General features: G+C 41.8%; 1 protein-coding gene across 11 annotated transcripts in view; it reads right to left on the bottom strand.

Annotated features, from left to right (window-relative positions):
- Window positions 1-815: 815 nt before the first annotated feature.
- LOC115058525 (nuclear factor 1 B-type) overlaps window positions 816-14,607 on the bottom strand; it is a 62,625-nt gene continuing 48,833 nt past the window's right edge. For 3 of the 11 annotated variants that reach the window (XM_029525882.1, XM_029525885.1, XM_029525881.1), the window contains exons 9-10: window positions 7,659-7,747; window positions 816-4,121 (exon numbers count right to left, since the gene is read on the bottom strand). In XM_029525882.1, coding sequence (XP_029381742.1) covers window positions 3,989-4,121; window positions 7,659-7,747 — 222 coding nt within the window. In that variant the 3' untranslated portion in view covers window positions 816-3,988. Of the gene's footprint in view, window positions 4,124-7,658; window positions 7,748-9,045; window positions 9,067-11,969; window positions 12,053-12,703; window positions 12,888-14,607 lie in introns of all 11 variants that reach the window. The other 8 variants (XM_029525876.1, XM_029525875.1, XM_029525877.1 and 5 more) reach the window with 5 other exon arrangements.

The following is a 14,607-nucleotide window of genomic DNA, read 5'->3' as shown; positions in this document are numbered from 1 at the left end:
GAAATCTGGAGAGTTGTAACTCAAATCCAGCTTCCGAAACAAACAAAAAGAACCCAAATTAATTTTATTTATTTTTTTTTCCTAAAATGGAATTGACTCATTTTCCCTAGGATTGAAGATTTACAAATCAGGGCTTCTGAGAAGACTCTCAACGAAGTTTACAGTGTACAAACTCCTGTCCTATGGCAGGCTTTTTTTTCCTTGCTCAATAAAAAGACCCTCATCTTCTCCTAATGTGTAGTGTCGAGGCACTCGATCACAAATTCACACACACACGCATGCACACAAACACTCCAGCTGCCACAGCAGAGCTCAACCCCATAGACTACTGTTACTGATGCAATCAGGATATTCCCCTTTATGTACAGTCTCCTATTCAAATAAACACCAACAACACAGTGACCCTGACACAATTTCTCTCTCTGTCACACGCGCGCGCAAACACACTTGGGGACAATGCACTTCAGTGGGGTTTCCAATGGCCAACGGCTGCAAAGCACTTGTAGTTTTTCTTTTAAGAGAAAAAAGAAGAAGGAGAAATCCCCAAAAAAAAAAAAAAAAAAGACAGAACAGTGCACATAGAACGGGGTGACTTTTTTCACTTTTTTTTTTTTCCTGCATAAGAAATCTGGATGAAGATGGAGAGATTGAGCTTGACTTGAGGATTATTTTTCAAAAATTGTTTTCTGCTTCTTCGCCCTCTTCTTGCATTGGAGGAGCTCGCCGTTCGTGGCGTCTCACCGCGGGAAACGTTCCTTTCTTTCACGATTGTGGGGGAAAGAGTGCAAAAGATGTCATAGCAGCATCAGGGGCGCCGCTCTCTCCAGAAGCAAAGTCTTCAATTAATTCTTTTTTCTTTTTTTTTTTTTAACATCATGAATGTGAAGATAATAATTGATATAAATAATGCCCTGTAATACGCCTGAGAGTTTTTGTCTGTGAGTAGGGTCAAAACACTGTATGGGGAAGAAGACGATTGCCTATGTGCTATTTAAGTGCTATAATTTTTTCTTCTAGTGGATTCTATTTAAGCCTCTACTGGACCATTGGGCATGAAGTAAGAAAACATCATGCTTCTGTGGTCTATCATTTTCTTCTCTATGGGGCTCTCTGCTGGGGAAGTATCTCAGTCATCGACATAAGTGCATATCATATATACATTTATACAAATCTACTACTTATAAAATATTTTCTAAAGGCTTGCTTGAGCCTGTCGGGAACTGATTTGGACAGGTCTCACGAGCATTAGTCGGTGTGTGATTGTTGCGCAGGTCACAGGCCACTTCACTGATGTGTTTTAAGGCATCTACTTGGGAATTGCATTCGATGACGTCTATAATAGAATATGGCCTTGGATTCGTCAGAAGCACTCGACGGCATCCATCCAAATGTGGCGGCTTTGAGGGATCTATGCCGGGGTTGAGATTCTACGCAAAAAGTGATTTCTCAAAATGATTGTCATACTCAAGTCAAGCCGTCTCTCCTGTGAAAAATGAGCTCCTTCAAGGTTCAAATGCTAGCACCCCAAGTGGAAAGTTGAAAGTAAGAGTCACAGTAGACCAATCAGTGACTTTGCAGCCATAGAAAGACCAAGGGTGCATTTCTTAATAAGTACTTCTAGAAAAATACCGACCCTCCCCCTAAAACGCCCAAATTTAAAATACACTGGAACATGTCTCACCATCATTCGGTAGGCCTATAAGCTAAAGAGGAGAGAAAAAAAGAAGAAGAAGAAGAAGAAGAAGAAAAAAAAAAAGACCTTGTCATACACTGCATAGAAAGCAGTCCCCACTTTGGTCAATAAAAAAGGAGAACACCCACAACAACAACAACATCATCAACAACAACAACGACAAACAACAATATCAACAAAATAAATGCATTACAATATTGTCTATCTCCAAACTAGCCTCTAATAATTGACGCATCTATAAGCACTACCTACATAGGCAAAACTTGGTATTGCATAATTTTCATAATTCTGAATTTCACCCTCCACAATAGTAACTGGAAGATGAACAAAATGAGCACTGAAAAAAATAAGGAAAACAAAAGATGACAGGTTATTTGAAAAACCACCAAAATACTGGAAAAAAAAAAAAAAAAAAAAAAAAAAAAAAGCTGGTTGATTACAAACTTTTAAACGGCAACTATACACAGCCTTGATATGCAATGTAACTGTGAGATAGAGTAGTACATGAAGTTAAAAATCACCAATTTCATTCAGAGTACAAAACAATTCTTATCATAAAAATGTTAATTTTTTTCTATAATGATAAATGCAGCAAAAACAAGTGTAGTGATGTCTCTATATTCAAAGGCAAGGCACGTAATGTGGACTATATGTCATCGTGCAAATTAAGAGTATTGGAGAGATTTTCCTTTCATAAATATGTCTGGACTGGAGAGGCAATGGCTGTGAACATGCCGTGCACAATTCTAGATTTCAGGGATCTGTCACCACCTGGATTCATAATTTCAGTTTTCAACCTCTTCCACTGTAGTTAACCTTGCACAAACTGTAGCTTTACACATAAGCCTGCTGTACATTTGCATGAATTGTACATTTCCATGAATTAACACTTTGCATTCCATATTTTTTTTTCTGTAAACATAAGCTTCAGAAGCTGATGGCCAAATACATATGCTCTCGATGTTATTCTGAACATTTCTCAGAATAACATCAAGAGCATATGTAAAAAAAAAAAACAAAAAACAAAAAAAAACAAACAAACAAAAAAAAACACACTCTGTGTGTTTCATTTCTTTACTAATGTCTGCTTATTTTTTTTCCCCCAAATAAATATAAAAAACTTCCCATAATGATGGGAAGGGCTCAAAAGAAGTGCTGGTTTTGCGCTGCACAGGTGGCTTCGTGCTTGCCTTCAAATGCCTTTTGCGCTTGATGTTTTTCTCATGTGAGGAGACGGATAAAATCAAATTCAAATGCTTTCTTACACATTTTACCCATAAATCCATTTAATATTTATCCCCCTTCCTTTAGAGTCTTAGGGCTGACAGACTGATAGCTTCCCTTCAAAAATTCAATTGCACTTGCCTCTATCGAGATTTTCTTTTTCTCCATCTTTTTATATCCTTTTGTAAAGGAGTTACAAATTCTTTAATGAGGGGTCCAATCTCAAGCCAAACTTTTAGTGTTTTTCAAAACTGCATGAAGAGTTCTCAACTCTTACGTTAAGTGTTTTCATTAATTCTTGAAGTAAGTAGCAGTAAAACAATAAACAAAGTCAACACATTTTTTGAACAAAGAGTCATATCACAGTAAACTGAAATCAAACGGAAGAAGAAACACTCTGAATTCAATTTTTTTTTTTTGTTCCTATGGTGTACACAGTGAATCGTTTGACATGGGAAAGCCTCTTTTCAAGAGGTCTGAGCTGGAGAGCTTGGAGTCTCAGAGCCATCCACCAGGCAGAGGTTGTCGATACGCAGACCTCTTCACTTGTGTGAGTGTGACTGTGTGCATCGTGTGTGTCCGTGTTTGTCGAGGTGTGTGTGTATGTGTGTGTTAATCAAGATTTTACATCTTCCCCAAACATGGAAAAATAGTAGGAATTGCCGCTAGGAGACTAGAGTGTCATGCAATAAAACATTAAGGCATCTATACATCACAGTATTTGAATGGATAGAAAAGTTCTGCAAACACAACTACTGACTGGTGGGTGGTGGATGTGTGGGCCGGGCTTTTTCTATTTTTTTTTTTTTTTTTCTTTCCTTTTTGAACCAAGCCTCGTCTTCACTTCACGGCCAGGGTCCATCGTGGGGAAGGATGGGAGCAGGGAGGGACATGGAAGGGGTGAGATCTGGGTCGGGGGACAGGGCTGGGTGGGGGTGGGGGGAACGATTGTGCAGCTCATGCTGCTTTGCTGGTTTCATCCATGGCTGCGGACACCTGTAGTGCTAGCTCTGCACCACCAACACCCCCACCCACCCATTCACCCTGGGGGTCAACCAGGCCTCTGCGCGTTCAGTTCCCTGTTTCAGCGGGGACCAGGGGCTCACCAATGATGTTTATGCTGTAGTTCTGGTGGACATTTGTTGGCAGAATCGGAGTCCCGTTCGACACTTGGAATGGAACTAAGCTCGCCCAGGTACCAGGACTGTGAGGAGACAAAAAAGACAGAGACGGAGAGGTTAGTCACATGTCATTAACTTGTTTGAGCAGCATGAAATAAAAATTAAGACTCTTTCTTTCTATTACCCTGAACACTGAACACTAATGACCAGCATCACTGATCTGCTGACAGTCATCAAGGTTCAAGGTCTTATTTTTGTTTTGCTGAAACAAAGAAGAGTAAAAAGAGGAACAGCAGCACAAGCTGATTAATCTAAGATGAGATGATTCCACTTGATGATTCCCAGTGAAGGACATCATGTAAGCGAGCTGTGACGCAGGTCCTCCGTTCTGCATTGATGGCAGTATAGAAAAGCATGAGAGGGAGAGTGTAGTTGGTGGAGAGGAGGGTGGGTTGTGGGGAAAAAGTGGTGCTGGTGTGTTGGGGGGGTTGGGAGGGGGGGGGGTTCCTACACAAAGCTGTCCCATCCCTATTCATCTCACGCTAATGGCAAAACAACACAGTGATTGTTCCTGGGGAGCAACGGTGCTAACTGAAAACGCGAGCGGGAACAAACAGCATGTTGTTCCCGAGGGGTGCTGCACTACGTAGATGTCAGATAATTAGCCCACCACTACTCCCAACCCCCTCCTTCTCCTCCTTTTCTCCCTCGCAGGCCCCCAGTGTGCACTCATCTAAACACCCTCCCACCTCTCACATCACCCCTGCTACGTCTGAGAATACCTGTGTCACACATTTGCTATCCGATTTCACCGGTAACAAACTTTTCGCACCATCCTGGTGTGCTGCGCTGCAGTGGCGAAAAACTGAACCCAGGAAGAAGAGGAGCGGCAAAAAAGGGATGAGCATGGGACACTGGAAAAGTGAGGACAAATGAGGAGGAACGTGGAAAAAAATGCTGAGGGGAGCAGATGAATGATGAGAAGAAGAGGAACAGAGGTGAAACACAGACTCAGTTCTTTGTGAGTCTTCACGGTTAGACAACAATGTGAGCGTCTGTGAAAGCAACTCATCAACCAGTCTGAATTTTATACAAATCACCATTCACTGTTCTTTTACTTAAAACAATGGAAGTGCAAATTCAATTCACCTCCTGGCCTAAGAGCCAGACTCTTTGAGAAAGAGTGAATGAAAGAACGACAGGGAGGGAAAGATGTGCTCAAAATAAAAACAAACATCATTCAAGTTTTACATTTCAGCATGCAAAGAGTTAAAAACAATCTCAAGGCTAAGCCTCTCTAGTAATTTTTTTTCCCCGTCCAATCCGTCCTCATCCTATCCTCTCTCCCTCTCTTGCTTTCTTCCCTCCCTCCTTCTCTCTTTCACCCTGCCAAAAATCATCGGACAGGAAATGGGGGATTAAGTTTTTCCTACCTTGGTGAACAAAGAGCGCACAGAGTGCCCAAGGGCTGTAGCTCGCTCTTTTTCCCTATTCGCTTTCTTTCTTTCTTCCTTCCTCCCTCCTTCCATTGCTCTGTGTTTGTCTTTCCCTATGAAACTCCTCTCAGGTAATGGCTTACATTCAGGGGGACCACACAGCCTCAAAAGCGACTCGAGGGCCTTTGTGCACACTTAAGCGGCAGATCGGTTTTAATCTTGTTAAAATCGATGGATGTCAGGACGTATCTGCATCTTATAACCTAAAGCTGCGCTCGGCTGGATTTTTATGTAAAGAATACTTCTCTGATCAGGCTAAGTCACTAAGTGGGGAGGGGGCTGGAACCATCCCATCACAGCTGAATAAGACTTGTAGATTAGTGTGGCTGAACTTAAAAGACAAACTATCTGAGCGAGGGCCCCATTCAATGAAACATAGACCCACCAAAGATAAATATTTCAGGCAAACATGTACAGGCCCTCCTGGAAATTAAATTTTTTGGTGCCATATTACAGGAATTGTGAGTATTGTTGTTCAAATTTGTCAAACATTTCCCTTTGGAGCTGCCAAGATGCGAGCGCGGCCTCAAACCTCTTCTGTTTTCTCTCCATACAAGTTCATGTTTTTGCACTTCAAGCAGCTCTGGACCTGACTAAAAGACCTGACCTCCATTGATGCATTTCCTTAGGTAACCTTCAAGATGGCCTCCCCTTAACCTGTCCAGCTCCAAACCTCACTAATTCTACCCCCTGCAAGCACAGCCTGGGCATACAGCGTGCTTCGTTTAAGGATTAGCTCCCTAAATTAGATTATCTAATGGCATCTTAATGGATTGCTGACCCATTTCCTGCACAATGGCAACATGCGAGTCTAGCAGCGTTTTAATTTGGGGCTAGTACTGAAGAGGCATAGTGGAGGGCTCCGTTTAAAGGGCAAGCTAAGATAAAAGAGAAATCCGAATGATTTCATTGGTATGTTGAGCAGTTTCCAAGTATAATCCATCAAAGAGAAAAAATTCTAATAGAATTACCATCCCATCTTTGTAACCAAATAAACCAAATCAGTTGGGGTCATTTTATCTGCGCTCATTACTGTACGCTCACATTGAGAAAAGTGGAGGAGTTAGCTGCTGCGCGCGTTGAACAAGAGACTTGGAGCAGCTGCAGGGGACATTTTTCTCTGCTACCTCCACTGGCCTATTAGGAGGCCTGTTGAAGGGGGTTCTGCTGTCTGCGTGTGTTTGTCAAAAAAAAAAAAAAAAAAGGCTGTAACTTCAGCGGGCGCAAAATGAGCTGTACATACACACACACACACACACACACACACACAGATGCTCTACACTTTCAGGGAAAAGGGGAAAAGGGAGACGTAACAGGAAAAGGCTTAGCTCAGCTTGCTCCGTGGTGAAATGGTTCAAGTTTTTCCCGCAGAGAGTGAGAGAGGGGGGGTTTACAGTATACAGGCAGATGAAGGGGAAGGGTATGGGGGGTTTCTGCAACTTTAACTTAAGGGGAATAAAGTATGACTTCAGCACAAAATCCAACAAAGCTGAGCTTGTTCCAATGGCTACAGAGTCTGACCTGAAATGACTTTTATTCTACATGTTTTGACTTTATTTGTTCTCAGTGTGACTGAAGTTTGCATCATGAAATATTAATATAGTATTTTTGTGGAGGTGAAGAAGAACAGAGCTGTGACATACTACCCTGAGAAATTTTAGCAAAGTTGCAACTTTGCTGCTTTCAACAGACAAGAAATATTCAATTTCCACATTTCAAAAGCAGTTCAATTTACTTCATGGTATCTTTTTTAAACACAATTCACACACACTGTTTGGTAAAAATTCTATAGCACAGTAAACATAGAGACGGCTCTATCCAAAGATAAACTCCACCAAATCTAATGCTCTCTTTAGCTAGAAAAAAAGGTATGAAACAATTACAGAAGAGAATAGTAAAGGAGGGATGAGAAAGGAGGGATTGTAAAAAAAAAAAGAAGGGAACTTGTGTGATTTCACCAGTAGAGTCACAGCTATATTACATTTATATGTAAAATATGTGAATTTGACATGTGAGTAGACAATCAAGAAAATCATACATTATATGGCATTATCAGTTTTTAGAGTGTTTTTCTTAACATGTAGTGTGAGAGAGACAGAGATGATGAAAGAATGAAAAGGTTACCTTTGCCAAGTAATCCCCAAAGTGTCGTCAGTGGCACTGGGGCCATAATGCCTGCCGTTTTGAGTCACGCTCCAGTCACACTTCCTCAGCTGTCAATTGAAACCTAGCAGTCAGATCACTGGGCCAAGACAACTTCCACTTCAGATTACACTACAACTCTGTACACATGCATGCAGGCCTAGAGCAAGATCAGTACAAATAAAAATGACTCCAAAATTAGCCCTAACTGACAATATGAAAAGAGTGAATGGAATCAGTGTGTTCGTAATTTGTTGGTTACAGTTAAATCAAAGCTTTGGCTAAAAACAGACACAAAGAAAAACATGCAATCATAGTTAGTGCTAACAGCTAACCTGGAAGTAAGAAGTAGTTAGTTAGAAAATGAGAGTGGCATCATATTAAGATTTATTCTGTGAGCGGATACTGTTTCTGTGGCTGGTTAGCCAGTGAAGCCATGCAAATCACTGGATGCATGCACCCTGTCGATGATCTCTGCTTCACTGTGAGTGCACTTTCAGATCCAGGACAGAGTGCGCATGCCCCAAAGCATGCAGACTTTATTAAGCTAACTTTTTTTTTCATTGATTAGGGGTCAAAATTACACTGACGTGAAACTGCATATACACACGCACACACATACACCTCCATAAACGCACATATGCACACACACACACACACACACACAAACCCTTTTCCCTCACCTCTCAATACATGCCAAACTTACATACAGATTACAAATTACTGCAACAGAAAAGCCACGCACAAAAGGTGTCTCCTTTGCATGCATTATGCGAGCGCACGTGTCGTCAATCCAGCTGAGAGCTATCTCTGCCAATACCAACCTAACCTTGTCCTGTGGTCAACACATTCATTTAGTAATGCATCAAGATAAAACTGCACTGTTAGCACTCTGCGTGCAGTGGCAGACATTTTGCTGAGGCTCTTAAGAGGGATTTAATCAGATATACGCGAACGCTGAATATTCAAAACCATTTGCAGCGGTCAAGAAATGTGTTGCTTTTTCTCAGAGCACCTGGATGAACACATCAAGAGATGATGATGATTTCCTACTTAAGCTGTATTTAAATTCAGTCATGCTTTTTTGTTAGTCGCCTTCATTTTTTTCTGTAGTAAGTGTGAATTAGTGGCCGTACAGAGAAGCTCAAGAGAATGAACGTCAAAAGCTTCACAATGATGTAATAACCTCCTGTTGTGTTACCATTCAATTTATTAACACTAATTGATTAATTGCCTTGTATAGCCATTGAATAAAGCTGAATAAGAACCAATGCATCTTGCTCTTTCCACTGTGTTTATCGAAGGTTGGGAGACTAAACCCCCAATGCCACTCCCGCACTCTCCAGCCTGACAAAAGCTTGGAGAGAATGTGCGGGTTGGGCCAGACGCTCTGTGCCACCGCTCCTCGAGGGGCTTGCCATCTGTCCACTGGCACCGGCACATCAGAGTGGCACAGGCAGTGGGGAAAAGGGGGACGGAGCCGGGGAACGTTAGCAAACAGATGCAGGCAGATTGTGGATTAGGATCCTTCCTTAGATAATACCAAATGACATCTGATCATGGATCTTTCCCTGCGGAATGCTAGATGGTGGCATTCCCTCGAGGGGTTAACCAAGGCGAGAGATGAATGGAGGGTTTTCACACATTCGCTGCCTGGGAATCGTAGAGCAGGTGTGGGAGCGTGTGGTGGTGTTGTTTTGTTTAGTGTTTTTCATCTCTGAAGCCTACTGTGTGTGTGTGTGTGTGTGCGCGTGTGTGTGTGTGTGTGTCCAGGGACTTCTATTTTTGTTGTACTACATCTTAAAATAGGCTCTGCTCTGAAAAGTGACTTGTTTAAGCTTAAGTTATTAGAATTGTTTCGTATTTTAGCTTTATTGAATCAATATGACAATTCCAATTATTATTTTTCATAGTTTATAATCAACGCTGTCTCTTCTCTGCTGATACCATATTATTAAGCAATAATTCCTGTTATGAACTGAATAGCTTTCTGACTCTTCTGTTTTTTGTCAGTGGAAGAGAAATCAAAGGGGGCTCTGACAGCAGCAGAGGCAGATGCAGAGCTCGTTATGGCCTTTATCCATCACACAGACAGACAGACAAAGAACAGTACACCTCCATGGTCCAGCCCAAAAGCTGACCACATTTCAAGAAAGCACATCGTTGAAGAATGTTGCCCAACTCTCAATTCCCTATCATAACCGGACAGGCAACCAACGGGTGCAACGAGACAACTAGAGGTGTTGGTAAAACCTCATGGAGCTCACATAATAAACATCCCATCCACAGCTGAGGACAATGACAGAGTATTCAGTGAACGTGTTTGGTCCTGAGGGACTTGGCTTGGTGTCAGTCCCGCTTCATGAGGCCAGATCCAAGGCCGTTAAATCATACCACAGAAAACAAAAACAACCATGACAAGCTGAAGTATGATGAATCAAAGCGGAGACTGTTTAGAGTTCCTTACACTGATGACAACATTTATTAATATATATATAGCATGTAATGACCTACTAGAAAGGTGTCACTATTGTGCATACAATTATTACATTTTTTATTTCAGATGTAACGCAGTCTCCAGACTGAGCTGAACAGTTCTCATTTCCGAGGCTGAAATGACTTTTGTCATGCAGCTGGATCAAAATAATTTTTTAAATTATTCATTTCATTTGTGGATAATTAGAATTTAGCAAATAAAATATCATGACATTGTTTTTATTATACAACCATGCTGTTTTCTTCAGATGATATATATATATATATATATATATATATGAGTTACACTTCAATATGTAGAACAAAGAGTCCTTTTTGCCTCCAAACTTTGGACAAAATTCAGCGGGTCATGCAGCTACGCTCAGTGCTGCTGTCTTGTGTAGTCTAGTAGCAGGGCTACTAGAAAATGTGGAAGACAAATTGTGCAACATCAACCAAGTGAATCCTCCCTCTCCTCCTCCTCCTACTGCGTGGAATAAAAGCATCTTACCACTGCTGACAAACATTTACTTTTTTCTTTATTTGACCAACTTTCATTTTGGGAAAAATTGGGAAAGTGCAAGGCAGAGAGTAAAAAAGAAGACAGAGAGAGGAGTGAGGAAACAGAGGGCAGCTTTGTCATTTTTACTAAACACACACACACACACACACACACACGCACACACAAAAAGCGAGCTGAGGAGAAACCCAGCGATTATTATGTAGCCGCGTGCAGATGCATTCAATTAGTTGTGGTTGGAAAAGCCTTGGCCTCAGACCAACGCTTTCAATAAGATGGGGTGGGGGAGAGCACTCTCTTCCATCTGACAACACCGCAACACTCCTATCCTCACAAACACACTCACAAAAACAACCACACTCACACATACAGACAGAGACAGGGCACCACATCACCACATCTGTCCTATGACCACTGCTGGAGTAACTGCGTGACGCCAACACTAAATATCCGGCTTGTATGAAATAAATGAGGGGCTGTGCTGATTACATGTTGTATGTGTGTGTGTATGTTTTTCTAAAATAATGTGCGAAGGGAAAACAGTTCAGCACATTACACTCTCAAAGGCACCCATATGTCCCATCCATCTTCTGAGTAGTGACCACGCAACAACAGTAAGTTTCCTGACACGTTCATTCCAGTGACTTTCTTCTCAAACACAATCACTGAAAGTCATATGTTAGATCTTTTTATTAAAACTAAAAATTCTATTTATTTAGTGTAGTAGCCTGTTGTTACGATACGTAAACCCTACCTTACCTTTATTCATGCCTAACTGAAGAGGTTAATTCTGCGCTGCTTGGAGATTTTGATTTTCAGAACATTTTTAACTATTTACATGTCTATAGAAAATAATCTTATTGACTCAAAACTAAACTGACAAAATAGAAACTGAATCAAGAGTGCAAGTAGGACAGAGACTTAAACAGCAGTGTAAAGAGAACTTCAAGAGAAGTAAAAGCAAAAATGAGTTGATTATCAATAAGACTTGCTAACTTTAGCCTCAGTCCTTTAAGGTTTGAGGGGGAAAAAAAAGTAAAACTCAACAAGTTGGTAATTTTTTATGCCAAAAGTGAGTGCTATGCTTGACCTCAGCTTACAGGAACTCTGCTCTGATCTAAAAGCACTCAAGTCTAACATGACAGTTTAATGCTTCCTACAAATCTAATTCAGAGAGTGACTGGCTGCTGCAGAGGGCATCTGATGTGTAGGGGAATGAGGGGGTGACACAAGAAAAAAAAAAAAAACAGAGGATAAGAGGAGCAAGTGAGCAAAGTGCTTCAAGTGGGAGCTCTCACCTGTTGCTGGTGGAGGAAGGTGGGATCTCTCGAGCTCAGGCCTACGAAACGATTAGCCGTCGGGGTGCCAGGAGCTGAGTAGCCTGGGTAACACACCATTACAAAGAAAGCCATGCTTGATTTACAGTTAACAGCAGCTGTTGCTCTTATTCACAATGACTTACATTGACTATACAAATAAAGTCATCGATCAACATCACAAACAACAAACTGTGCATGTGGAATCCTGCAAGGTTTTATTTTGGACCCACTCCCAATTTTTAATGAATTGGACGTTTTGTTAACAAACATGCATCTAATTTCCCACAAATAAATTTTAGCTTAATGTGTATTTATATATATATATATATATATTTTTTTTTTTTTTCCTTTATGGTTCACACTGTAGAACATTGTAATAACAGCTGACACCCTTGAAAGCAGTAATGTAGATGAGTGCTAGAAGTGCTGATGTGTATTTTCGAACTACACCCATCACTGATGAATGCACCAAACTTCATTCCTGTAGTCAGTGAGACCAAAGAAATACTGCTTTGAGCACTGTCACATTTCTCTTCTTGTTATTTTTGCAGAGCCCTTGGGGCCTCAAAACAAATTTTGCAAACACTGAGCAGTAGAAGAAGAAGAAGTGGGAGACACAAAAATGTACAAAGCAAACAAATAGACTTCAACTGCAACTGTTCCAGGATGTACAGCTGCAGGATGTTTGCCCGGTGTAGACTGGGAGTGGAGACATTTGTAGTGGGTGTCAGTGGTGGGCAGTAAGCACAAAGACTCACCTTCTGTGGATGTGGTGATGGGCTTGGTGTCAGGCATGGAGAGCGAGACGGGTCGCACAGCGCTGTGGTGTGGGGAGGGAGCCAGGACTGGGGTGAAATGTCCTGGAACCTTTCCGACCACCTGACCACTGCTATTAGGCTGCAGGCGGGGCACAGACAAGCGGAAAACACAATAATTTTATTTCACAGAATAATTCATTTTGTCCTGATTGAGGGAAATATGTACGGAGTTTCTGGAGTTTATCAACTCAGTTTGTTTGGTAAGTTGAGAACAATGCCTTCACTCTTCTAAATCGGCTGCCGTGCAATGTGCCAGTGGTGCAAAAAAACAAAAAAACAAAAAAACATCCACAGTACCTCTACAAAAGAGGCCTATAGGTTAACTTTCAAAAGTCTTAACTGACAAATAATAAAATAATAAAATCTGCTAATCTTTTTAAAACATGCATAAGAAGACAGAAAATTTATTTAAGGCAAAAAGCACAAATACTTCTGCTTTCCTAAAGGTGAGCATACAAGAGCGGCATTTGTTTTGTCTCCCTCTAACTTCATGAGAGGGCAGGCAAACTGTGTCCAGTGACTTTTGTCACTTATAAGTGTGTAAATGTGCGCAATAAACCAATACAAGCGTGTAACAAACTAGAAGTGCTAAACAAAACTAATTGAATATCCCATCACATCCCTGCGTCTGTCTCTCCCACGCCCCCACCAACACCATCTCCACCTCTTTAACTGCTCCATTTGCCCACTCATTCTTACGCTTAATGCTCCGCTTAAAGAAAAGATTCTAGTACTTGCAGTCACTGTGTTGTCACAGTTATTCCTAAAACTCTGAGAGGGGCGGCACAAGCAACAATAGTGCCTCAGTCGCTTGACGGTGGATTTGCTACATGATTTTAGACAATGATTTTAATGGCACTCATAAATGAAATTTAAGAGGATGTGGGTGTGAAAAGACAGACAGATATTGCGGAGTGACCTGTTACAGTGGTGTGAATGAGTAAGTATAGAGAGCGCGGCCCAGAAACTATATATATGGAGAAAGAAATAAAGGGAGCTAGTGGGAGCTACTCTTTCAGACTGCTGGAGACTGTCTGGGCCGTTCATTTCAGGGCCGCCCCAAGTTCAAAACTCAAACAGGCCTTTTTGGAAAAGAATTGTGTCCACAGGGCTCCCTCCAATGTGAATAGAATGTTTAATTAGAGTGTAATATAATCTGCGTTAAAGCAAGCATAAAAACATTCTGGCACTCGTCCACGGGATTATAAGCGCTGTGTTATTTGCTGAGCAGCCCCCCCCCTCTCACCTAACCCCCCCCCCACCTTCCTCACTCTCTCCCCCAGCTGGTCTTCTAGTGCTCTCTCTTCCCGACCAGACCCCACCTCGCTTAGCCCACCACCCCCACCCCCACCTCTCGCTCTCCTTTCTCCAGCATCCCAGCAGAGGGCCAGTTAATTCTGCACAAGAGCCGGGCCCCGGCAACGGCAAATATTTACAACCTTTATCATTCCCCGCGGTTTTTCTCTAGAGTAACAGTCTCGCCCTCTCCCCAACCTGCCCCCCCCCCACCCCGCCCCCTGCTCTGGAGATGGAGCCATCTACGAGGCCTTTGTTTACAGTGAGAACAGCGGGGATATAAAACTCACATAAATATCACACAGCTCTCTCATCTATGGAGACGCCTGCTTTCTCTCTCCAACACAGTGGCTGCAGTGTGTGTAGCCAGAATGTATAAAAGCTATTTGATTTACTTCAGTGTCTTGATACAGTTTTGTATCTCACGTGTGACTGCAATTGCAGTCGTTTGGTTGACTACTTGCGGTTGTCATGCGGTCATGACAAATGCGAGACTGTAAATG

The sequence above is a fragment of the Echeneis naucrates genome, chromosome 18 (assembly GCF_900963305.1).
Source record: "Echeneis naucrates chromosome 18, fEcheNa1.1, whole genome shotgun sequence".
NCBI classification, from domain to species: Eukaryota; Metazoa; Chordata; class Actinopteri; order Carangiformes; family Echeneidae; genus Echeneis; species Echeneis naucrates.
This window is presented reverse-complemented; position numbering and strand designations above follow the sequence as displayed.